At 42.2% G+C, this 25,813-nt stretch overlaps 1 protein-coding gene across 2 annotated transcripts in view; it reads left to right on the top strand.

The window, feature by feature from the left end:
* Positions 1-23,822, top strand: part of LOC105045131 (protein TPR1) — a 30,373-nt gene extending 6,551 nt beyond the window's left edge. For both annotated transcript variants that reach the window (XM_010923287.4, XM_010923286.4), the window contains exons 10-25: positions 15,135-15,204; positions 15,278-15,351; positions 15,424-15,519; positions 15,602-15,694; positions 16,955-17,082; positions 17,207-17,441; positions 17,530-17,697; positions 17,771-17,866; positions 19,003-19,155; positions 19,250-19,360; positions 19,450-19,629; positions 19,721-19,849; positions 19,934-20,029; positions 22,163-22,345; positions 22,421-22,596; positions 23,395-23,822. In XM_010923287.4, the coding sequence (XP_010921589.1) occupies positions 15,135-15,204; positions 15,278-15,351; positions 15,424-15,519; positions 15,602-15,694; positions 16,955-17,082; positions 17,207-17,441; positions 17,530-17,697; positions 17,771-17,866; positions 19,003-19,155; positions 19,250-19,360; positions 19,450-19,629; positions 19,721-19,849; positions 19,934-20,029; positions 22,163-22,345; positions 22,421-22,596; positions 23,395-23,611 (2,205 nt within the window). In that variant the 3' untranslated portion in view covers positions 23,612-23,822. The remainder of the gene's footprint in view (positions 1-15,134; positions 15,205-15,277; positions 15,352-15,423; positions 15,520-15,601; positions 15,695-16,954; positions 17,083-17,206; positions 17,442-17,529; positions 17,698-17,770; positions 17,867-19,002; positions 19,156-19,249; positions 19,361-19,449; positions 19,630-19,720; positions 19,850-19,933; positions 20,030-22,162; positions 22,346-22,420; positions 22,597-23,394) is intronic.
* The last annotated feature ends 1,991 nt before the right edge of the window (positions 23,823-25,813 follow it).

The following is a 25,813-nucleotide window of genomic DNA, read 5'->3' as shown; positions in this document are numbered from 1 at the left end:
TGCATTTCATTTTTGCTCTATGGTTTTCACTTCTTGATTAATGGCAAGAACTTCACTTTAGCAAGTGATGTTGGTTTTGATGTTCCATATCTTCATTAATGTATAAATTCAAGAACTTCAGCCATTGACATGAGTTGTAATGTTTCATATCTTGCAATGTTTTAAAATAAGAATATCTCAATCTCTCAAGTTCCCATAGGCAACACACATTTATTAGCTAATGCTAGTCAGTCCCCTCACCCTCTGCACTGTTCTTAAAAATGCTAGTGCTGCCGTAACAGTATGCAGCAGGCATATGTATGCATCAAGTCATCAACACTGCTCAACTATAAAGATTTGCTTCTATTATGGTGGTTAGCATACAAGCCCATCACTGTGTATGTTTTCAAATTTGTGCTCTATTATTTTATTATTTATCCTTTCTATGAGCTCGTATCGTGACCATTGGTAAGGTTTATTGCATGCAATCCCTTTGTGCAGTGACATGCTCATTTGAGTGTGAATCTTTAATTTCATAAATTGAATTGCATTTCTAATGAAAATTTTCATAGCTGCAATGTTTCTTCCTCAAGTTTTAAAGTATTAGAGTCCAAATGCCATTTTCTCGAGACTGTCGCAAAGTTTCAAAGATTGTATCTAGGATTATTGTCCAATGGGCCATCCTGCTATTGCATTAAATAGCTGTGCCACTATTAGCATTGTTGAGCACTGTGCCCCTTACTGTCAGTTTGCCAGCATATCATCTGATATAGACAATCTGTCTCTTGCTTTCTATCTGTTTTAACCTTTTCAAATAGAACAATTCCTTAGGGGTTTTGAAGATCACTTTAATGACTCTCTAGTGGTGCCTTCTAATAGTTGCAAAAATTGTTGGCCAACTCCCACCCCCTAGAAAGATTTCTCCTTCATTCTTCCCAACTTTGTTTTCCTTCAAGTTGTAGTTTCCTGTTGATGCGAGAATTCGTCTGGCGTCGGGACGCTGGAGTTGACGGCAAGGCTAGCCTCCCGGGAGTGCGATCTGTACAAAAGTCCTAATTGGAGATGGCTTCGACGAGGATCCTCCGACACTTAAGTCAGAACTCTCGTTCAATAGAAGGAGAAGCGTAAGAGGTAGAATAATGGCGTACCTTTTTCGGGGGTCTTCTTTGAGTCTCTTTTATAATGGAGAGTTGGAGCTTCAGTTGGCAAGTAGTTGGCGCGATCCTGCATGATCAGAATGTGAATCATGGGGCACGAGATTTGCTCAAAATTTTCGGGATGTGGTGGTTATAGTTGTTTTATCAGTCCAGCGACAGTTGTTGCCTGGTGGGTGTTGTATTTTGAATAAAATTGCCAATTGAAGATTGTCGAGATGAGGGTTGGTTGGCGGTGACCAGCGGTTGGTCGCCTCGGCTGACGAGGGGTCGTCGGCGGTAATGTGCAGGGATCATCAAGTAGCTGTTGACGGACTCTCGTTTGCTCAGAAAGTAAAGTACCAATCAGGTAGTCACAGAGAATTAGCTCGATGAAAGTTATAGTCGACCTTGAGTCGGCGAAGGCTTCAATTGATGGGCCTGTTGAGCGCAGATATCTTGGGTCCTGGGTCTTTTCATATAATCGGCCCATGCAGAATTTCTCCCAACACATGCCCCTCTACTCTTGAGTTCGATTTTATTCGGACGAAGGGAGTACATTTGTCTTTCTTAAGGCCGAGGATGTGAAAAGGCTCTTCAACTGATGGGATGTGCATGATTTTGGAACGGAAGTGAGGCGACATGACTTGAGTCATCGTGATGGAATTAAATAGATATCGTTTCAACATCTATTTTTTGAATTGTGGCACTGATTTGCGTAACCGATGGCAGCAGTCGATCGAATGGAGAGATGCCACGTGTGTCACGTCCTGCGATTTATTGGAGAAGAAATGATTCGATATCCAAGCGTTATCTTCTTCTGGCTATAAATAGGGGAGGTGCCTATCCCTAGCTTTTTCGATTGCTGCCATGCTCTTCGATTCCTCCTTTCTCTTCTTCCATTACTGTAGCTTCTTGGAATAAGGGGTTTTCCTTCTTCTTTGGTACATCCTTCAGAGGGATTTTTCAAGATCCTTGTGACTGCTTCACTTGTTCTGTCTCCTTTCGTTCTCAGGTGGATTTTCTTTCTCGTCCATCTATTTTTTTGTTCTTTCCTTTTTTCTTTAGATATCTTTTCGGTTCTTTTGTTTGAGGATGGCCGAGCAGAGCGAGCTCCCAGTGGTTATAGCTCTGTGTTGAATCAGATGATTTGAGCCAGATACAGGTTTGGTATGGATCCCTTCCGATTTTGATCTTGAACTCTCCAGGGCAAGCGATCGTGTAGATAACCCGCCCCCTTGTCGGCTTGCCGTGTACGAAGAGTCACTCCGGACGGACTTAAGGTTTTTTGTTCATCCCTTCATCCTTGACATCTTTTGTTTTTATGGTTTGTCTTTTTGTGCCATTGCTCTGAACTTCTTTAGGTTCGTGGTAGGTTTTTTGGTCTTTTGCGTCATGGCTAGTGTTCAGCCATCTGTTGATCTTTTTCGTTCTTTTCACTATCAAGAGGCATCCTTACTCCAAGGATTAATGGTATTTTTCTTTTCAGAGGGGGATTTTTTCTTTGATCAAGGGCGCTCCTTCCTCCATTCATGGGTGGAAGGAGCGATTTTTGTTTGTGTCTAGCCTTACAATGGAGGATTGGGATTTGCTGAGCTAGGGTCAGTTGAAGGCTTCAGCATTCAAGGTTCCAAAGCTGGGGGCTGAGGAAGAGGATCGCTTTAGAATCCTCAGAGACTTCAAGGCTCCCTCGATCGACAAGTTGGTGTCCAATGAGGCCCTCTTTAATGCTGGACTCAGCCAGATCGACCCAAGGGGTGAGTACTGCAATTGTCCACCTTATTCGTTTTTTTCTTTAAGGTTGTTGACCAAGTTAGATTGCTTGCAGAGATGAGGCCTGAGGACATTGCCAAAATAAAGCGGAACCTTCCGAAGAAGAGGAAGGCTCCCACGTCTGAAAGTGCCTCCAAGAAGCCGGTGACCTGCCGAGGAAAGGCTACGGATAAGCGTGGCTCAGCGGCCGAGGCCATGGTTGTCTTAGCGACTCCCACTCCAAGTTCGACTCCATTGGCTCTGGCTTTAATTTCTATGGTCGCTTCAGCGCCGGCATCTCCATCGCTCATGGCTTCCTTACCCATTGCTCTGATGCCTCCTCGCAAGACTAGAGCTCAGTCTTCTTCCGCTCAGCTTTCTCCTGCTGTAGGTCCAAGCAGCATGCCTCCTTCCAGTGAAACGCATCCTGGCGCCCGTCTCGACTCCATTCCTGAGGATGCAATCTTTGATGACTGGAGGGTTATCAAAGAGCTAATCGGGAGATTGGTTCTTCCCATGGAGTTGAAGGGCGTCGCTGACATGGACTTTGATGACCTACAGTGGTACTCGATGACCGCCGTGCATTAGATACCCTCTTTATCCCTAGTTTCATTTTTAGACTTCTCTCATCTTTCTGCTGATCATAATCTCTCTGCAGGTACTCCATTTTTTAGTCAACACTTTAAATCGTGCACGCAAGGTGAAGATCCACAGAGCTTTGCATCGAAAGGCCAAATCCAATATCGCAGAGGCATGCGCACACGTCGACAAGACCAAGACAGAAGTTGATAAGCTGAGGGAATCCCTCAATAAAGTTTCCATCGAGCTCGCGCAAAGAGGGAGGGAGCTTCAAGCGATCAAAACAAAGCTTGCTGAGGTCGAATAGGAGGTCGAGGAGTGAGTTGCCAAGGCTAAGGAGCGGGTTAAGGATTAGGTTGCTGAGGCCAGGTGGGAGATTGAGAAGAAAGTTGCTAAGGCCCGTCGATCGGTCGTGGAATCCTTCAAGGTCTTGAAAAAATTCAAGCAGGAGATGGGTAAGGCAGTTGACGACTATAAGGCATCGGAGGAGTACCACAATGCCTTGGTCGAATACGGTCAAGACTCTTTCAATGAGGGACATGGGATCAGATTCAATGATTGTCGCCACCTGGTCGCCACCCGATTTTCTGAGGCCGACCTCTCATTCTTAGACGAGGATGAGGACGATGAGAAGGTTGCGATTGAGCCGGCTCCTAGTTCTGAGGCCATCGAGGAGTAGGCGAGGAACAAAGAGACGATGATTGAAGTTTATTTGCCGTCCGTTGTTAGTCCTTCCGAAGCTGTTGGTCCTTCTAAAGCATCCCTGGGTCCTTTAGGAGTCGCGTCCGACTCCTCTGCTCAAGGCGAGGTCGGAAAATGAAACTTGTACTTTTTTTTTCTCTTTTTCTTTGTAAGGAAGTAGTTATTAATGAAACAATCATTTCATCTTCTTAAATTCATGTTGCTTTTCTTTCACTTGTCCAGTTACGTCCGTGTGCTCTTGTCGAATGTATTCCTTTGGTTCCTGTTGTCGAGGCTTTATCGACGGCATCTGCAGCGAGGATCAAGTCCCGTATAAGTGACCTTAAAAAGAGTGTTAAAAAAATAAATAAGCAGGTCGCTGTCCGGAAGAAAGAACTGTCCAAGACCAAGAAAGCTCTAGATGAGGCCTCAGCAGAAGTCGATCGATTGAGGACGATCAACCGTCGGAGTGTTGTAACGTATTCTGCTGAGAAAGCTCGGCTGGCAGTTGAGTCTGCAAGGCTATCCAAGCTTGTAGAGGATGCCACTTGGGGCGTCGTTGTCAGATAGCAGGACATCCACCTTCGACTCCGTTGGTCTTAAGATAGGATGTCGGAATTGGAGTCGTCGGAGGCTGCTGCCAAAGAGGCAAAAAGGCGCTACGCTGACCATGTGGTACAGCTTCAGAAGGATCTCCATGCCGCTCAAGAGAAGATCTCTAAGTTTGAGCACTCGGACAACGTGGTCGCTGAATATAGGCCGAGGAAAAGTCGGCGGGCAGTCATAAGAACCTAGGGTTTGGTCGGACATGGATTGGGCGATGCCGCATCTCCAGACGACACGGTCCGACGCATGTTTGATGCAGGCTATGTGGCTGGATTCTGGACATGCCGGAACCAGATTAAGATCTCCAACATTTCTCCCGAAGGCAACGTCGAGCCCTCCACCACTCGGGGTAGGTTTAGAGGTGTGGAGATCCATGAGCTTGGTCCTGCTGGCGAGGAAGTCCGTGAGGAGGTCTAGATGAAGCCTCAGAGATTGGGCCTGGTCGCGATTGAATGTAGAATTTTTTGAGGTCGTTGATGCTCCTGCACTTGCGATGAGTTATGTAAATACAATAATGAATACTTCTCTTATGTTGCCTTTTTTTTGCTGTATGATGCTGTTTGACATCATCGTCTATCCTGGTTCGGGAGATTCCCTATTTCCAATGAGGACTTGGTGTTTTTCCGTCACATGTAAATCGTGGAGGGTGCCATGATGTTTCGTAACTTTCAATTCATTAAATATGAGTTTGATTGAGGCGAGCGATGATTGTAGGGAATGACGGTCGCCACTTTTTTCGATGGAATGAAATCTGGGAAGGGACATCGGTCCTTTGGGGATGCACCATGTGGCGACATGTTGATCCACGAGGCATCATCCGTGTTGATTTCCAAAGTTGGAAAAATACATCATTTATGGCCCGAAGGATGGTTGCATCTTTCAGGCCAGTGATTGGCGGTTGGTGTGGGCGCTGATGCCTATAAATGGGGGTTGACGGCCGGTTGAACTCTATCTCCCACCCTTCTTCCTGTAGTTCTTGCGAAAATCTTCTCTTTCGCCACCATGATGCTTTCGAAGAAAGCCATTAAGGACTTAGTGAAGGAGCAGAGGACCGCCGAGAGGGAGGCCTGGAGGAGGGCAAGGTGGCCCGGGCAGTCCTCCCATAGGGTGCCGTCGACTTCGTGATCTTCATCATCCTCTGGGGGCGAGGTTGCCCCCCAGGCCGAGCGGATTCCCCATGCGGTTCGGGAGCGCTGCGTTAAGGACTACAAGGCCTCTGCGGCATTCGAGAAGGATGCCCCCGACATCGCTGTCACTGTCTGTCCTCGGGTTCGAGGACTGTAAGGTCTGCCTATGGCAGATGATGCCATAATTGGACCTCCATTACCTCCTCTCGGAGAATAATGATGAAAAGGTGGGAGCCTTTTCGTCAGATGAGGAATGAGCCCCCTCATTTTTTCTTCTGCTTTTCTTTTCTTTTCTCCTCTTTTTTTTTGAGTGGTGCCCAGAGCGTCACTTTTTATAAAAATGAAAAGCGTTCCGCTTTTATCCATGTGTTTCGAATGCGTATTTTCTGATGATTGTTTTTCCGTTAGGCCGATAGGGGTCATTTTGTTCGAACACGAAATTAATTGAAGGCTTTCCCAATAGATTGACCAATTAGATGCCATCCCTAGTCTTTAAGGCCGATAGGAGGTTTTTTCAATTGACGGGCTGACTTTAGGTCGACTTATGCTTTTAGTGACTGTGCCGATCACAGGCAGTCTTATATTTTCAACGACTGAGCTGATCAAAGTCCGTCTAGTGTTTGCCATGACTAAACTGATCAAAAGCCTTCTTATGTCTACAATGATTAAGCCGATCAAAGGCCATCTTACGTCTTCAATTAACTAAGCTGATCAAAGGCTGTCTTACATCTTTTATTGACTAAGTCGATCAAAGCCGTCTTTATATCTTCAATGACTAAGTCAATCAAAGACCGTCTTTATGTCTTCAAATAACTAAGCTAATCAAAGATCGTTTTATATCTTCAATTGACTAAGCCGATCAAAAAACGTCTTTATGTCTTCAATGACTAAGCTGATCGAAGGCCGTCTTTAGTTTTTTGTAGATTGACGAGCAGACAAGAGACTAGTGTTTTTAGAAAAAAGAATTTCATTGAGAAAGGTCATGTGATACATTACTGATAGTAGATTCGGAGGTTCTCCGAATTTCAAAGTCGGGAGAGCGTTGTTCCATCAAGTTGTTTCAGTCAGTAGGTTCCTGGCTTGATGACCTCATCCACTTGGTATGGGCCCTCTCAGTTTTGGGCCAGTTTGTCTCGTTCTCCAGGTTGTGATATCTCCGTCTTGCGCAGGATCAGATTGCCAACCCTGAAGATCTTGTTTCAAACTTTGGTATTGTAGTACTGAGCGACCTTATATTGGTAAGCTACCATTCGGACATACACTCTTTTTCTGGCCTTTTCGAGTAGATCTAGGTTAGCGCACAGCCTCTCCGAGTTGGTTTGCTCGTCAAAGTTTTTAACTCGCATCGATGAAACTCCAATCTCAACGGGTATTACTGCTCCATCCCAAAGGCCAAGCTGAAAGGAGTTTTTTCTGTAGGAACTCTTGGTGTCGTGCTGTATGCCCAAAGTATATGGTGGAGTTTGTCGATCCAAGATCCTTTGGCTTTGTCCAATCTTATTTGTAGTTCTCGCAAAATAGTGCGATTTGTTATCTTAATTTCACTATTAGCTTAAGGATTGGCGACAGAAGTAAGATGGTGTGATATCCCATGCTCCTCACAGAATTCCTCGAACTTAGTCCTTGTGAATTGGCATCCATTATTGGTGATTAGTACTCGAGGTAGGTCGAATCAATATATGATTGACTTTCAAACGAAGTCTACTGTCCTTGCTTCTGTAATACGAACCAGTGGTTCGGCTTCTATCCATTTAGTGAAGTAGTCTATGACGACGAGTAGGAATTTATGCTGACCTGACATCTGTGAGAAGGGCCCAAGGATATCCATCCCCCATTGCACAAATGGTCAAGGGGTGCAGATAGGAGTGATCAGCACGGCCAGCAATCGTTGTATGTTGGAATTCCTTTGGCACTTATCACACCGCCGCATATAATTTCAGAATCTTTCTGCATGGTCGGCCAGTAGTAATCTTGTCTGAGGAGTTTAGGCCAGTGCTTTCTTATCAATATGACTTCCGCAGATACCTTTATTTACTTCCTTGAGTGCATAGTCGGTTTCAGATGGTCGTAGACACCTTAGGAGAGGCAATGAATAAGACCTCTTGTTCAATTTTTTCTTGTGAAGAAGATAATTAGCCGATTGATACTTGATCTTCCGAGCTTCCTTTCGATCCGCAGGCAATATTCTATGTCTAAGATAGCTGACCAACGGATCAATTCAAAAGGACTCCTCATCAATCTGCAACACGGTCGTCGGCTCCTCCATGCTCGGTCAATCCATTATCTCAAACAAGGTTGTCCTAAGCAACTCAAATGGTGACGATGTCGCTAATTTAAATAATATGTTGGTCCTTGAATTTTTCGCCTTTGGTACCTGCTGAATTTCAAACTTGTCGAATGCAGACACCAAGTCTTTAATCTTCTGGAGGTATTTGATCATGTTGTCCCCTTAAGCTTCATAATATCCTTAAATGTGCCCGACGATCGACTGCGAGTCACTACAAGCCTTCAAATTTCTCCAACTCTTTGGTTATTTGGAGCCCCACGGCTAAGGCTTCATATTCAGCTTCATTGTTTATAGTCGGGAACTCGAAGTGCAAGGCATACTCAGCTATCGTTCTTTCTGGACTCGTGAGGATTAGTCCTGTCCCAGATCCTGCAGAGTTGGACGAGCCATCCACGTACAATGCCCAGAAATCACCATTAGCTTCGGGAGGTCCCCCATCGGTTGAGACTTGGGGTTCGTCTTCTTTCTGCTCAGTAGGCTCGTTTGGAATAGTGCACTCGGCCATAAAGTCGGTCAGGATCTGAGCTTTGATGGATGGTAGGGGCTGATACTGGATGTCAAATTCTGAGAGCTCGACTGCGCACTTTGCAATCTGTCTGGATTGTCAGACCGATGGAGAATGCCTTTTATTGGCTGATTAGTCTGGAGGATGATGGTGTGAGTCTGAAAGTACGGTTGGAGCTTTCAAACTGTGATGAGGAGTGCGTAAGCCAGCTTTTCTAATTTTGAATATCTGATCTCTGCATCTTTTAGGATCCGGCTGATGTAGTAGATCGGTCTTTGGATTTTATTCCGCTCTCGGACTAGCACTGCACTCATAGCATCAGGTGAAATTGCAAGGTACAAATAAAAGTCTTCGTTAGGGTCAGGCTTACCAAGCAGTGGAGTGGAGCTAAAGTAGTCGTTGAGGTTGGCGAAAGCCTTTTGGCATTCCTCAGACCGCTGAAAATTCTTCGATTGCTTTAGGAGTTGGAAGAAGGGCAAGTACCGTTTAGCTGATCTTGAAACGAATCGATTCAAGGCAGTGGCTCTCCCTGTGAGACGCTGTACCTCCTTAATTGTCCTTGGAGAGTCATCTCCTGCACAGTCTTGATCTTCTCCGGATTGGCCTCTATTACTCGGCTGGAGACCATGAAGCCTAGAAACTTTTCGGAGGTTATCTCGAAAGCACACTTGACTAGGTTCAGCTTGATCTTGTACTTCTACAGGATGGTAAAAACTTTTTTGAGATCATCAAGGTGGGTCCTCGTGGATTAGCTCTTGACGAGCATGTCGTCCACATATATCTCCATATTACGTGCGATCTGGTCTTTGAAAATTTTGTTCACGAGGCGCTGATAAGTTGCATGTATTTTTCAGACCAAAAGGCATGACACTGTAACAAAAGAGACCTCGATTAGTAATAAAAGACGTTTTGTCCTCATCTTCAGGCATCATCCGGATTTGGTTATAGCCGGAGAAGGCATCCATGAAGGATAGAAGTTCGTGGCCCAACGTGGTGTTGACTAGTTGATTGATCCTTGACAGGAGGTAGCTATCTTTTGGACAAGCCTTGTTCAGGTCGGTGAAGTCAACGTAGATTTGTCATTTTTCGTTCATCTTTTTCACCGTGGACACATTAGCAATCCACTCTGGTAGGTCGTCTCTTTGATGAAATCTACCTGGAGCAGCTTGTCCACCTTCTCGGCTATCTTCTTCTGTCTCTTCGGTGCAAAACTCCTCTTCTTTTGCTTAAAGGGGGGTAGTTTGGGCTCACGTTCAGCTGATGCATGATTATTGAAGGATCAATTCCTGACATGTCTGCTGGTGTCCAAGCGAAAATGTCCAAGTTTGCTTGCAAAAAGGAGGTTAGATGGTCCTTCATTACCTATTCTAAGTTTGACCCGATCTGGATCATATACTTTTGGTTTCCATCTGTTAAGAGGATCGGAATAAGGTCCTCGACGGGCTCTCCTTGTTCCTCAGCCAACTCGTCGCAGGTATCCAGCCCCTCGATCGAGTATGACTCGATGAGGCGACCTTCTTGGAGAGCGATGCTATAACAATGACGCACCAAGTCCTGGTCTCCACGAACTTCTCCGACTCCATTCGCTGTCGGAAACTTCATCTTCAGGTGGTATGTGGACACGATAGTTCGGAGCGCATTTCGGCCTGGCCAGTTGAGGATGGCGTTGTAGGCCGAAGGTGCTCGGACGATCAAAAAATCAATCTGGGCAGTAGAATGGATGGGGAATCGGTCGGCCTTTATAGGCAAAGTGATGATTCCTTCGACGGGGATAGCATCCTCGATAAATCCGATAAGTGGGGAGTCCATCCTCCCCAGTCGATCATTTGGTACTCCCATCTTCGAGAAAATATCATAAAACAAGACATCGACAGAGCTTTCATTATCGATTAGGGTGTGACGTGTATCATATTTTGCAATATTTAAGGTTAAACAACCACATCATTATACGGGAACTGAATTCCTTGGGCATCTTCCTCGGTGAAGGTTATTAGCTCTCCAGTCCTCTGCCTCTTTGTTGTCTCCTCATCCCTGTCGAGTCTTCCAACTCCATGCCCCCCAGTAATGGCGTTGATCATGCCGGCTGGGGGTTGGTCTTCCTACAGCCCTATCTGTCGTGGTTGCTCCGCTGGTTGAGGGGATCTCCATCGCCGTCTTTCTCGCCGCTCCCACCTTCGAAGGATCAACCGATCGAGACAGTCATGCCTGATAAAGTCCTTGATCTCATTCTGAAGTTGGATGCACTCCTCTGTGTCGTAGCCGTGGTCGCAGTGATACAGACTATTTTTTCGGATCCCTCCGATTCGGGAATATCCGAAGCCTCCTCGGCTTTGGGAGCTATCCCTTTATTTTCATTAGCACCTAAGTCCTAGGTCCGTTCAGCGGAGTGTAGTTTGTATATCTCTTCGGCGGTGAGGCGCGTTGATCCCTTCTCTGAGGGCTCTGAGGTCGGTGGTTTCGAGGAGGGGCCCCATTTTTCTTCTTCTGAAATGGGGACCTGGAGTGTTGACAGGTTCTCTCCTCCCGCCTCGGGGAGCGCTCCTTATTTTGTCTCCCTGTCGCAACAAAACCGGCAGGGGTATCATCTTCGGCGAAGACCTCCTCCGTGCGAGCATACTTCTCTGTTCGGGCCAACATATCGGGATAATTCCGAGGGTAGGTCTTTATTAACAACTTTTTGAGGTCATTCTTCAGAAATCCGTCCATCATCGCGGACATCACGACTGACTGATCCAGATTGCGGACCTCCACGGTCGCCGCATTAAAGAGGCTAGCAAAAGCTTGGATCAACTCTCCTTTTTTTTGCTTGATAGTATGGAGGTAGTCGAATCACTTGTATTGTCGTCGGCTGCTGACAAAGTGGCCGATGAAAGATTGGCTTAGCTCTTCAAAAGAGTGGATCGAAGTCGGTTTTAGGCTGGAATACCAGCGTCAAGCCGCCCCCTTTAGAGTAGTGGGGAAAGCTCGACAAAGAATGGCATCAGTTGCTTCATGGAGGAGCATTGCCGTCCTAAAAGTTTCGAGATGGTCGATGGGATAGGCAGTCCTGTCGTAGATCTCAAACTATAGAGCCTTAAAGTGCCGAGGGAGCGGCTCCTGCATAATTCTCGGAGCAAAGGGCGGGTCACTATTGAACTTGTCATAGGGTGCTATAGGGGTATTGCAGATCGCATTGATCCACTTATCGATCTCCTGAAATCGTCTTTTAATAGCAAAGTCTTGGGCGATGCAGGCCTCGGAATGTTGGAGAGATCGACGATCAAGGTTGAATTGTGCCCTGATCGAAGACTCGGAGACCGCCACCTTCCTAGTTCTTGAGTTTTGAAGCGGCTTTGTCGGGTCTGCCTCCTTTTCGGGCTTTGCGAAGGCGCCTGCGGCTGTTCTGGTGGTGGCGGTGGCTGTGAAGTCGGATTTGGTGGTGGCGCCACCGAAAGAGGTGCGAGGATAGTCTGATTAGGCTATGGCGTCACCGATGGAGGCACAAGAACAGTTTGGACCGTCTGGACGGCGGCCATCAGAGTTTGAACCTACTGGAAGAGCAGGTTGAATCGGTCCGCCGTGACCAATGCCGGCTGGGCTGGCAGAGGAGTCTCTGTCATCGGTTGTTGCACACGGTTGTTGGCTTGGCTCTCCGCTGGGCGGGAGACAGTAGCATTGGTGTGGTGTGATGAAACTCTTTTTGTTGGCATGTTATCTTGCTGCTCTCAATTTGCGCTCCAAATGGGTCAGGACCATTCCTCTAGCATCAATCTGTTGATGCGAGAATTCGTCTAGCATCGGGACGTTGGAGTCGACGGCAAGGCTAGCCTCCCGGGGGCGCGACTGCACAAAAGTCCTAATCAGAGATGGTTCCGGCGAGGACCCTCCGATGTTCAAGTCAGAACTCTCGTTCAATAGAAGGAGCATGAGAGGCAGAATAATGGCGTACCTTTTTCGGAGGTCCTCTTTGAGTCTCTTTTATAGTGGAGAGTTGGAGCTTTAGTTGATAAATGGTTGGCGTGATTTCGCATGATCAAGATGTGAATCGTGGGGCATGAGATTCGCTCGAGATGTTCAGGACGTGGCGGTTGAGGTTGCTTTATCAGTCCAGCGATAGTTGTTGCCTGGTGGGTGTTGTATTTTGAATAAAATTGCCAATTGAAGATTGTCAAGACGAGTGTTGGTCGGCGACGACCAGCAGTCAGTCGTCACGTGCCATCGTCAGGATTTGTTCAATGACACATAATTGATCGCGGTAATGTGCAGGGATTGTTGAGTAACCGTCGATGGGCTCTCGTCTGCTTAGAAAGTAAAGCGCCGATCAGGTAGTCATAGAGGACTAGCTCGATGAAAGTTGTAGTCGACCTTGGTCGGCGAAGGCTTCAGTTGATAGGCCCGCTGAGTGCGGACATCTTGGGTCCTAGGCCTTTTCATATAATCGGCTCATGCAGAATTTCCCTCAACATTTCCGAAGGCCTCATTCTTCTATTTAGATCAGTTTTAGGGTCAGCTGCCCTTTCTTGGGGTCAAATCCTGCCTGACTTAGACTGCTTAACTCCTACTGAGTCATTTCTTTAGGTTAATCTACTAATCTGTTATTGATCCTTTCATCGACATTCTTTATACTTGTAATTAAGCTGTTCATTTTCTTTGGGTGCACATTGAAATCAGATGCCATTGGTGAATGATGTGTCTTCTACTGATTTTGGAAGGAGTCTGAGAGATCCATGGTGGCACTGGAGTCAACCAGAAGTGCCACCTGTTCAGCAAGAATATAATCTATTTGTGTCAAAGTAGGCTTATGTGCATGGCTAAAGCATTGATATGATCTAACACCAGAGCTCCAGACTAGAGTGACTACATGTTTGTTGCCAAAGGCTAGATAGTGCTACAGAGACAACTATATGGAAAATTAAGAAAATACCTGCAATACTTTCCACGGAGGTAATGTTGGTCTAACCATCCCACTTAAAGGAGGATAAGCATAATTCATGAATTGATGAATGACTAATAACCAAAGTATCAATGGCAAGCTTAAGCACATGAAGAAAGTGAGAGGTTTTTTCTTTCTTTTTTTGGGCATGGGCCCCAGGGGGGGCGTGCGGGCGGAGGTCTGTAGAATATTATGTTATGAATAGAAAGAAGTGTACTTCTGTAGTAACATTTTCCAGTAACCTTGACAATAGTAAAGGATGAGCTAATAAGCACATAATTATGTCATGTGAAGATATGTACCTGGATCAAGATTCTAAGTATGGCCAGATTACCAAGAAACCAAATTTGACATTCTCTAAATAAAGAATGAGTCCATAACTGTGGTAGAGGCATGTATTAATGGGGCGACTGATTCATGTGTCATGGTTATGCACCAGAGTTATTCATTAACAAGCCAATTGATTATAATGTCCAAGAAGCTGTTAACAACAGTGGAAGTGACGGTACTGGAAGGCAATTTAGAAGCAACAATAGCTGTTAGCAGCATAGACTTGCGGTGAAGGTTTATTTATTTATTTGCGCAAACTTGACATGGGTGATTTGGGGAGGAGGTTTCCTAGGTCAAAGGGAATGAGACTACCACATGGTATCTCAATTGCAGGTGGTTAATAATCCATGATAGTTAAAAATCAATATAACGAGCTCAGGAAAGTCACAGAGCATCTTCAAACCAGGTAAGCTTCTAAAGAATGCTCAGTCATGGTGGCTGTAAGCCAAACAACTTTGTAGCGGTTGGTGCTCTTTAAATTGCAATTTCTTGAGATCCTCTGGTGAAGGTATATATGCATAGGAATGATGCAACACTTTAATCAAATGGATCAGCATGAAAGATCTATTATGATAATGCTCTTACACTTTGGTATCTGATGCCATGTTCTTTGTAGATTAAGAGTTGGGAAAGAGCACCAATTGCATTAATCAACTAAATGGGCAGCACCTCTACACACTTGTATGTTAGTGGTGGTGTGTACTATATAGAAAATAATAGAATGTAAATATAATAAAAAGAATGAGGTTTCCATACATTAAAACTGGCACCTATATGACTGCAATAACATAATAGAACAATAATGAAGTTTCTAGAGATTTTAAAATGATCCAGGCTGGAGTTTGACTGGTCTATGACCACCAAACAAATCCTATCATAACTTAAAGCATTCTATGTGTATTTGTTAACCTGCTGATTTAGTGCATTGATGAAATGATCCGATGAAGTGCATTGCATTGTGTTATCACCTAGGTTATTATCTTGCTTACCATCCATGTGGTTAACAGCATAAAATTAATTATCATCTATTTTGTGCTTTTATTGTCTAAAGAATGCCTCTTTCAGCTGTTACTGCAGGTGCACAAGGTACTTCCATACGTTGGACTAATTCAAACTTTATGTGACATAGTAGATCGTTTAGCTTCTTTTGTAGTTTGTGCTAGTAAATGAAGTGGAAACTTCTATGAATATTTATGTTTTTCTTTTGCCTGATCCTTGTCTTTTCTCATTTATATTTGAGCAGAGTGCCATTGTGAAAGACTCTTCTATCTCCATTACTCGAGTTACTTGGAGTCCAGATGGAAGTTTGATAGGCAAGTCTCCATTGGTGAACATCAAGTTATTCTAGTATTATCATTTTCTTTAATCTTGATTTTGTGGCTTCAGGGGTTGCATTTACAAAACACTTGGTTCACCTCCATGCATATCAGGCACCTAATGATCTACGCGAAGTTTTAGAGGTCAGTTGCATGTTCTCATTGCCTGCCTAAGTATGGGATGAAAGTGGTATTTAAAGTCCCCTTTGTTAGCAGATTGGCGCACATGTTGGAGGAGTCAATGACATTGCATTCTCTCGTCCAAACAAACAATTATGTGTGGTGACTTGCGGAGATGATAAGCTGATAAAGGTTCAAGCTGGCAAAACCTCTCTATGTTTCTATTGGTTTAAATTCTATCTTATCTTCCTAATTGAGATTTTATACGTTATAGGTCTGGGATCTGAATGGACAAAGGCTTTATGCCTTTGAGGGGCATGAGGCACCTGTATATTCTGTATGCCCCCACCACAAGGAGAACATTCAGGTATTTTTTGCTCAACAACATCTAGCTGAATTTTCAAGTAGAATGTTAGTAATCATGATTTGAATAAATGATGATGGTACTGAATCTTCATTTTACATAACAGCTGTATTTTCATCTAAAAAGTTAGAATGTAATTAGTAAAGATGATGAAATATATGTATTGGCTAGAATACTCATCTGGAAATTTAAATGTTTAATATGGTATTACTTTCAAAATTTATGGAACACTAGCTCTTGAATTATGAGCTTCTTCCATATTTCAGCAAACCCTTCTCGATTTTCATCACCTCTTGGCAACTGTTTGTCATGAAAGCCTCCCTCCACCTGCAACAACCCCCCACCCCCCCTCCCCCCCACTCTCTCTCTCTCTCTCTTTTTGTGTGCGCGCGCGCGCGCGTGTGTGCATGTGCAAATTACAGTATCCTAGGAACTTCAGATCATGTATAATTATTCAAGAGGGACTATTGTGATGGTGAATTATACCTGGAAAGAAAGGCTTTCAGAGTGATGATCTTTGATGTCTGATTTGTTCTTTCATCCTTTCCAATTTGAGCTTCTCAGGCATGCTTCAGTTCCTCCATCTCTATATTTAGCCCATAGAAATATCTTTTGCCAATCAAGTAAAACCATACCCCCAAGAAAGAAAGAAAGAAAGAGAACTCAATTTAATTGGAATGAATAGTAGAAATAAGACAAGCACTGAAGTTGTCTTGTGATAATAGCTAGTTCCTGCTGCATCTAGAGTAGCAAGTCTGATGATTTAACTCATCTGGATCTATGGTAAATAAGACAACAAATAAACATGACGAGAATCTTCTTACTTATGCATTTAGATTTCATGAGATATATGAAGTATAAACATTGGAGTAAGATGTTCAGTTGATTTTTTTTTTTTTTGCAGTTCTTTTTTCCCCTTTTTTGTCTTTCTAAAATGCATCTTTGCTTATTTGGTAAATGAATTCTGCATTTGTTTTATTCATTTTGATTGCATTAGTGAATAATCAAAATTAATTATATATGTGAGGTCATATTGGACTAGCAGTTAAACCTCAGCAGGTATCCTTGGTTAAAATAAAGATGGATTTCTGGATGCATGACTAGGTTAGAATTATGTCTGAACTGAGCATTTCTGAGTTCTTTCTTTGGATTTGTCAGTGTACTTGGAGGTTTTCTCCCGGAATGCCAATACATACAATAAGTCTATTTTTTCAATATGGATACATGCCTTTCTGACAAGTTTGTACTGTTTTGACTTTGTAGTTCATCTTCTCAACTTCTTTAGATGGGAAAATAAAGGCATGGCTATATGATAACATGGGCTCTAGAGTTGATTATGATGCTCCTGGGCGTTGGTGTACTACAATGCTCTATAGTGCAGATGGGAGTAGGTAAGAGAATCAATATTAAGAGATCTGCAATCGAATTTGGTGATGTGTCCATTCCTTGTAAATATGATTGTTGTTTCCATTCGATGATTAATGCATCGCCCATCTGTCTCTCTTCACTGTATAGATTATTCTCATGTGGAACTAGTAAAGATGGGGATTCTCACCTGGTTGAGTGGAATGAAAGTGAAGGAGCAATAAAGAGGACATATTCTGGGTTCCGGAAAAAATCGATAGGTGTTGTGCAGTTTGATACTTGCCAGAATCACTTTTTGGCTGCCGGTGAAGATAACCAGATAAAATTTTGGGATGTGGACAATGTTAACATGCTTACAAGCACAGATGCTGACGGTGGACTCCCGGTCAGTATATATGATACTTATATGTCCATTGTAGAATTGAATTTCGTTTTAATCAATCCTTTTAATATTGGTGCGTCAACTACTTCAGAGTTTTCCACGTCTGAGATTCAACAGGGAAGGAAATCTTCTTGCTGTTAATACAGTTGATAATGGTTTTAAGATACTTGCTAATGTGGATGGCCTTAAATCCCTGCGAGCTTTTGGAAACCGACCTTATGAAGCATTTAGAGCTCAACATGAAGTTACTCCTATAAAGGTTACAACTTACAACTGAACTTATATAATATGAGATCTACAATGACTTCCTAACCTTGAAAATTCTTAATCAGGTTTCAGGAACCCCTGTGGTTGCAAGCATCTCTCCGAACATCAGCAGAGTCGATCGATTGGACAGAAACTCTCCTGCAAGGCCATCTTCTATCCTTGTATGTTTAATAAGAGAGGGAAAATTTAAGGCTTTATGAGATTATTCCTTTTGCTTTCTTGGCCAGGCATATCTTTTCACATGACAAGCATAAAGGATCCTCTTGTTTGCATATGTTGTCATTTCACTTTTCAGTCAATCATTTAGATTTCCCTTATTTTTTTAAAATTCAATCTTTCTATTCTCTTGGCCATTATATGTTGTGCGCAGAATTATAATGGTCTGTTGGGCTACAGTTCGTACAGTTAGCTGCGTGTGAACATCTTAGACTCGCTTCTTAATCAGCCTGCCATGCTCATTCATTCAAACAGTGTGTGAAACTCAAGCTGCACTTTAGGGCACAGTTATATACAAGCTGATTCTAAGTACATTCTGATTTGCAAAAACACATATATGCTTAGCCTTGTTAAGTAAAGCTTGAACATATAGGGCTTAGGTTTGCTTGAAGCCTAAGTTCAGCTGAAAAGTTTTGTTTACATAGCTAAGCCAATGCCAAACAGTCCTAAGCTTACTTTGTTTGTGGTCATAGTGGTGTGTTTTTTCATCACTTAAAGTCTCAACATGTTGGACTTGACCCTTTCCCGCGTTGATGGCAAAGCTTTAAATAATACACAACACATGCAACATTGGTGTGATGTGGAGCTCTTATATAAAAGGATTTTAGATTACGTCTAAAGTTTTGCCTTTTTATATATGTATTTGTCTATAATTCTGGTCCTTATAGACATGTATGTGTACATATGTAAAGAATCTCTCAAATGAAAACACAAACAAAATCAAGGAGCTGCATTCTGTACATCTCGTTCTATTTCTGGCCAAGCACAACACTCTGAATGGGAAAATATCTTCATGTCCAGGACCCTGTGTTCTCCATAGTAGGCCTCCTTGGTGGGGAAAAGCTGGCCTATGCTACTGCAACCATTTATGGGAACATGCAGATTCATGTGCAATTTCTGTTCCATAAATATTGCAATTAAATTTTATTAAATCCATCAAGGGGATGCTTTCCATTGGCCTAATTGTATCTGAGTACATTAGACACATGACACTTCTCTTGGCTCCCCCTTCCCCCTTTTGGGAGAGGGGGGAAGGGTAATGACATGGAATGTCTTACTTATGGTTTCATGCTTTTTGTAGAATGGAGGTGATCCATCATCTAGGAGTATAGATAAGCCAAGAATTTCAGAAGAATTGCCCGACAAGACTAAGCCTTGGGAATTGGCTGAAATTTTAAATCCACAACAATGTCGAGTTGTTACCATGCCAGAGAGCACAGATTCTGCCAGCAAGGTGCTAACTAATCTATGTTAATTTATATCTAATGCTCACAGAATCTTAAATCTTGAGTTTCTATTGTTTAACAATCTCACTTTCTCACATATAGGTTGCAAGGCTACTTTACACAAACTCTGGGGTTGGCTTGTTAGCATTAGGGTCAAATGCTGTTCAGAGGTTGTGGAAGTGGAGCCGTAGTGAACAGAATCCAAGTGGCAAGGTTATTGGCTAGCATTTTTCTCTGTTCTTTATATGTATTTTGAATATTTATATAAATAAAGAAGCATACTAAGTTATTGTGGGTTATAGGCCACGGCCAGTGTTGTGCCACAGCATTGGCAACCAAACAGTGGTCTTCTTATGACTAATGATGTGTCAGATACAAACCCTGAAGAAGCAGTACCTTGTATTGCACTCTCAAAAAATGATTCATATGTAATGTCTGCATGCGGTGGGAAGGTTTCATTATTTAACATGATGACATTTAAGGTAAACTGGCAATGTCTATGTCATGGATTATATGCAAACATAATTAATGCTAAGCATTTTGTGACTGGGCAGTGTACTTATGCTCTTGCAGGTAATGACAACATTCATGCCACCCCCACCAGCATCAACATATTTAGCATTCCACCCACAGGACAATAACATTATAGCAATTGGAATGGAAGATTCAACAATCCACATATACAATGTGAGAGTGGATGAGGTAATTTTCTTTAACCAGTGACAATGTTGCTATTGTTCCTATTACTACTGTTGGTATATGTTTTTTTTCGCCTACTTGTGTCAGGTTAAAACAAAGCTGAAAGGTCATCAGAAACGCATAACTGGTTTAGCATTCTCCAACAATCTCAATATACTCGTGTCATCAGGTGCTGATGCACAGGTGAGTAACAATAGCGGTTTCTTGCATTTTGTCTATCTTGAAACATGGCCTCAAATTTCTGAAAATCCTGACAAATTTCATGTTCTGTGTATGGCAATGCATCACAAACACAGACATGCACAGACAGATATGTGTATGTACTACGCATATATTCATGTAACAATATCTTAGTGGTCTGAAGGAACGATAAAACCTCTCATTTATAAATTCATGAACTCAACTATTCAGTGGGTTAGCAGTGAGAGAATCTCAACTATTCATGTAACAATATCTTAGTGGGCGCCACCTTTGTGGGGACCGGGACATCTAGCCTGCATTTAAGCATGTACATCCTACGCCAAGGTTGTGTCTGGCAAGGATGTATCACTATAGGAAGTGATGCTTTATATGGTCCATTACAATGTGGTCTGGGGACAAGGAAGCAACCGAGCGGTGGGGAGCAAATGGAACTTGATTTTTATTCGCACTGTCTTTCCATGGGATTCTTGCTTCTGCTGTTGTGGTAAAGGGCTTTAGAGTACTAACCATGTCCTCTTGCATAACACTTGGCTACGGGTGCATCATTTAACAGCATTTACATTATAATATGTTGTACACTGGTGTGCTTCTGTATTTCTAATCTTAATACTGGCTTCTAAATCTTTCCAGATTTCTTTATCTTTTGAGAGAGACTGAACTGTAATGTTTTCTTGCTCCAACATCATCCCATATCTCACAAAGGTTCCTTCTGCCATTAAGATTGTTTGGCATACTTCTAATCATCTTGTGCAATTTTATCACCACTCCTATTTACTGCACCAAACAGAGATCCTGGATTTTATTTGCTGATGAAAATCCATGTAAAAATCTATTAGTATCTCCTATGCAAATTCTTTTCTGATTTTATACCATTATTTTGAGTGGGATCATAAGAAATATTAATATGTATAAAGTATATCGCATGTATCTTCAACATAGCCTTCTATGTTAACATATAGGTGTTTTCCATAAGACATTTAGTTGATTGCAAATGTATAGAATGGATGTAGGAAAATTTGTTTCTGGGAAGGAGGGGTCTCCATGTCTTTGTTGAAGGATACAGGAAGAGTAAACACATCAAGTAACATAGATGGAAGCTGTGAGGAAGGACAACGAAAAGCTTTAAATAAAGTTGGAGGTAGCGCTGAATCGGAAGGCATGACATGTTAAGATTCAATCTGACTTCAGATAGTTGTGACAAGTCTTAGTGGTTATGATTATGGTTATAAGCATGCAGATTGGACTATAGCTGCCACCTGGTGGTATAAAGCATCTGTCTTACTTCCTCTGACACTTGCTGCTCTAGTTCTGATTGCCTTTGTGCACTCTTAATTATCTGATTATCCAGTGTATGAGTTTTAGATACCTATATAATTTATTACATCTCTATTCTCTTTATAGTCCATTCGACTTGCTAGTCTTAATTCCAGATGCATTACTCTTTATGCTTGGTTAGCCCTATTTTATCGAATGGTTATTATATTTCAGTTATATCCTTTAATTTGGCCTTTATAAGATGATTAATCAATTGCAGTTCCACATTGTCATTTTCTTCATATTTTGATGCTAGACCACCATCTTTTTTGAAGTTGAGACAGGTCACTTTGGGGTTAACTAATCTTGGTAGCAGAGTTTCAGCCTTTTGATTTCAATTTCGTTTGTGCCACAGTTATGTTTATTGGTAATTTGTTCTATCATTATGATCTCTTGTGTTACACTCTGGACTTTGTGCTTTAGGGATTTCAAGCATTATTATGTGCATCTCATGTATGCTTTAATGATGGCTTGAACCCTTCAACCACGTCTCCATTTAGCTGCTACCACTGGCCCTTCCATCATTCCCAGCAGACTACATACTGAGACTGGGAGCGGCAAGATTCTCGCTCTGGCATTTTTGATACTTTCTATCTCTTTGTTGGAATCAATTTTGGTTTTGAGTACAATTTTCATTACTTTTCATTTCATTACTGTTTGAACAGTTGAATCTTTTCTTCTTTCTTTTTTTTTCTCTTTGGGTTTTTGTTTGAGTTAAAGTAGCTGATTGGGATGGTCAATGAGGCTAACTTTGCTATGCATATTTTGGTTTTCCATTGCAAATATAATTTATGTATGCAGCTTTCCGTGTGGAACACTGAGACATGGGAGAAAAAGAAATCTGTAACCATCCAACTTCCTCCTGGGAAGGCACCAGCTGGCGATACGCGTGTCCAGTTCAATTCTGACCAGAGTCGACTATTGGTAGCCCATGAAACACATCTAGCAATATATGATGCATCCAAAATTGAGCGTGTTCATCAGGTAACATATTGTCTTTGAGACCGATGGCTCCATGATGAGTTCTGAATTTTCTCATGAAATGTATCTCCATTTCAGTGGGTTCCCAGGGAAAGTCTTTCTGCCCCTATATCATATGCATCCTACTCATGCAACAGCCAGCTGGTCTATGCTACTTTTTGCGATGGTAACATTGGTGTTTTTGATGCTGATAACTTGAGATTAAGATGTCGAATTGCCCCATTGGCATACATGTCTCCAGCATCTGCAAACAGGTAGTCATGTTTTCTGTCAAGTATTATTCAACCTTTCAGCAGGAACAACTGCAATCTTTTAAAACTTTATCTAGTATAATATTAGGTTGCATTTTAAAGTTCAGCAGTGCCACTCATATGGTTATATTTTGCTTCTTTGCGACATTGGCAAAAAGCTTTTTCTTGCTCTCAATTCGAGTACATTCTTTGCCAAGTCTTCCATCATTTCGTCAATTCCTTGTGAATGCTGACTATGTAAAATAATTATATAGCTTTACCTTCTACAATTCCATCGCGTCTGTTACTATTTAAGAATTATTAGTTTTCCTTTCATTCTCAAAATTGTAAATGTTTTTATGTTTTCAAGAAAAGGGGCTTTTTTTTTTTTTAAGTTGGTGGGGTGGGGGGGGGGCGGGGGGTGTTGGGTAACAAAGAAAAGGGACTTTTACGAAGTACCATCATGCTCACATTTTCTCCCCTGCAGCAGTTATTTATTAGTTGTTCCACGTTCTACATTTTTTGACGGCACTTAATTTTCCTTTAAGTCCCTTTGGAATGTTCATGCTACTAATGCCTATCCGAGAACAGTTCATTTTTTTGGTTGAACTCAACTTCCATTGACCAAGCATCATGCTCACATTTTCTCCCCTGCAGCAGTTATTTATTAGTTGTTCTACGTTCTACATTTTTTGACGGCACTTAATTTTCCTTGAAGTCCCTTTGGAATGTTCATGCTACTAATGCCTATCCGAGAACAGTTCATTTTTTTGGTTGAACTCAACTTCCATTGACCAAGCATCTTACTTTCTATTTCCGTAGCAACCCGCCAGTGTATCCTCTTGTTATTGCTGCACACCCACAAGAGCCAAATCAATTGGCAGTTGGGTTGACGGATGGAGCAGTTAAAGTGATAGAGCCCTCGGAGTCCGAGGGTAAGTGGGGAGCTCCAGTACCTGTTGAAAATGGCGTACCTAACGGTAGGACACCAGCATCATCAGCTACAAGCAATCCAGCTGCAGACCAGCTCCAAAGGTGACGGTGATGGCTCCATGTTTGTAAATGTTCTAATCTGATATTGACCTATCTGTGTTTATGTTGTATTGATTTGTAGGCTTGCCTTTATTTATCTCAAGATAACGTTCTATACCATTATATGTGCCTGTTCAAAGGTGACCATAAAAAAACAATAAGAACAATGTAAGTTTGTGCATGTTATAAATGGTGAATTCTGATCTGATATTTACATCCTTGTTGGAATATACCTTTTAAAGATTAAGGCTTGTTGAAATTTTTCTAGACCAAATTTTCTTTTCTTGTATCGTTTCCATGAAATAGCAGCCACGATCACTTGAAGTCTCAGGTTATTCCTGATGAGGTTGAAATCCATATGCTAGGGACGTACCACATACAAATGCCATTAAAAATTTCCAAATTTCATTCTCATCAACGTCGCGGAGAAGCCACATGCAGAAATTATGCTAATGATAAACTTTGGCTGGTTGTTGGCCTCTTTGACAATATTTTTCTGCCTTCTGTGAATATTATCAACAGTCATCTCTCTTTTCATGCATGTGAAAAGTTTTCGGCAACCTACAAACTAGAATTCGTTCATGGAGGAATATGAAAGACCTCTAGCATGGTTCCTTGTGATGGCTTACGAGGGAAGCTTTGGTAACAACTGTTTTAATTACTATTGTGCATTATTTTCTTTGATTGTACTGTTAGGTTTAATATTAGGATGAATAAAATATGATTCGATCCGTCAATCTAATCCGTATCCGATCCATCATAATCCGTATCCGATCCATCATAAGTAGATTAAAATTTGAGTTAAATAGGTTCGAGTGGTAAATAAATTGATGTATTTAATCTGTTTAATATTTAGATCGAATTCAGATTTTATGAATCTGATCTATTTAATTTATTTAATATTTGAATTGGATTAGATAAACGAATTGATATATCTGCTGTTTAAATGGTAAAAAGATGGGATGCTGCTTGCGCCTGGGCTTGTTTCCGCATGGAAATCGCGATTATACTTTCCAGACTTCCCGTGGCCCATCCAACTAATTCCACATTACTTTGGCTGTCAATAATTGCGTTTCTTTTCCCATTCCGGGATGGGCTCCTACCCCATTGCGATGGTGATTTTAGGGTTTCGTTCTTTTTCCCTTCTCTCAGTTCCTCTTGCTCTTGGCCGATGCCAACTGAGTGCCCATTCCTCATTGATCGAGTGACAAGCCGATAGTCTCTTTCTTGATGTAGGATCAAGGAAACGGCAGAGGTTGGTCTAGAATGTCGTGCAAACCTCAAAGATATTTTTTTTCTTTCTAATTTTTGGCACCTTTTTGTTTTGATGTTTTTTTGTTCTAATCTAGCAGATCCATTGAAGTTTGTTCAGATCTATGGATTAGATCGGATATATTTCAACTTTTTATGTTTAAATTAATTTTTATTTTTGGATCTAAGATTTTGATGGACGTTATTGGATCTGGTGAGGATCTTTAACTATTTCTAAGAGGAGTTGCTGGATCCCGATTTTCCTCGAGAGCTTCCTCTTATGAAAGAGTTGGAGACTCACGTGGGAGAGAGGATGGTAGGGTTGATGGAGAAGAAAGTGATGACAAATACGGAGGTGTGGCCCACATATCTAGAGGCGTGGTTCGCCAAGCTCGCATCACTTATCGCCCATCGCATGCTGGCATTGGAATAGCATAGTTGTCGTTAGTGCAACAAGCCCTTCCCTTTCCTCTCTGTTTCCCTTATACGACGCCATGAATCATCATCTCCGGCAAGAGATGCTCATCCATCGATCGGCATGGCGCCTACCACGACCTCCCTTTTTTTTTTTTTTTGTGGGGGGTGGGGGAGTGGGAGGGTGGGGGGCACATTAAGAAGTATATGTTTTTTTTGTTTGTTTTGCTTGGAAAATTACAGTTCCATGTGCAGCTTCATTCAAAAGTTTAGTTGGAGGTGCTTGTAATTCGATCCAACTTGAGTTGGATCTTTCTGAGGTTGATATGATCTAGGAGTTAATTATCTGTAACCGTATATCATTAATACTCACAACCTGGTCTAGGAACTCGCCGGGTGTTAATTAATATGGCACCCAAGTAGGTAGTAGAGCACTGGTCAATTAAACAGGTTAAATAAGCCGGGCTGAGTTGCGCTAATAAGTTATTTGTTTATCAAACAAATTAAGCAGGCCATTTACCAAAAAAATATAAAATAAATTAAG

The sequence above is a fragment of the Elaeis guineensis genome, chromosome 5 (assembly GCF_000442705.2).
Source record: "Elaeis guineensis isolate ETL-2024a chromosome 5, EG11, whole genome shotgun sequence".
In the NCBI taxonomy this organism is placed as follows: Eukaryota; Viridiplantae; Streptophyta; class Magnoliopsida; order Arecales; family Arecaceae; genus Elaeis; species Elaeis guineensis.
Note: the sequence above shows the minus strand (reverse complement) of the source record. Positions and strands in the feature narration are given on the sequence as shown.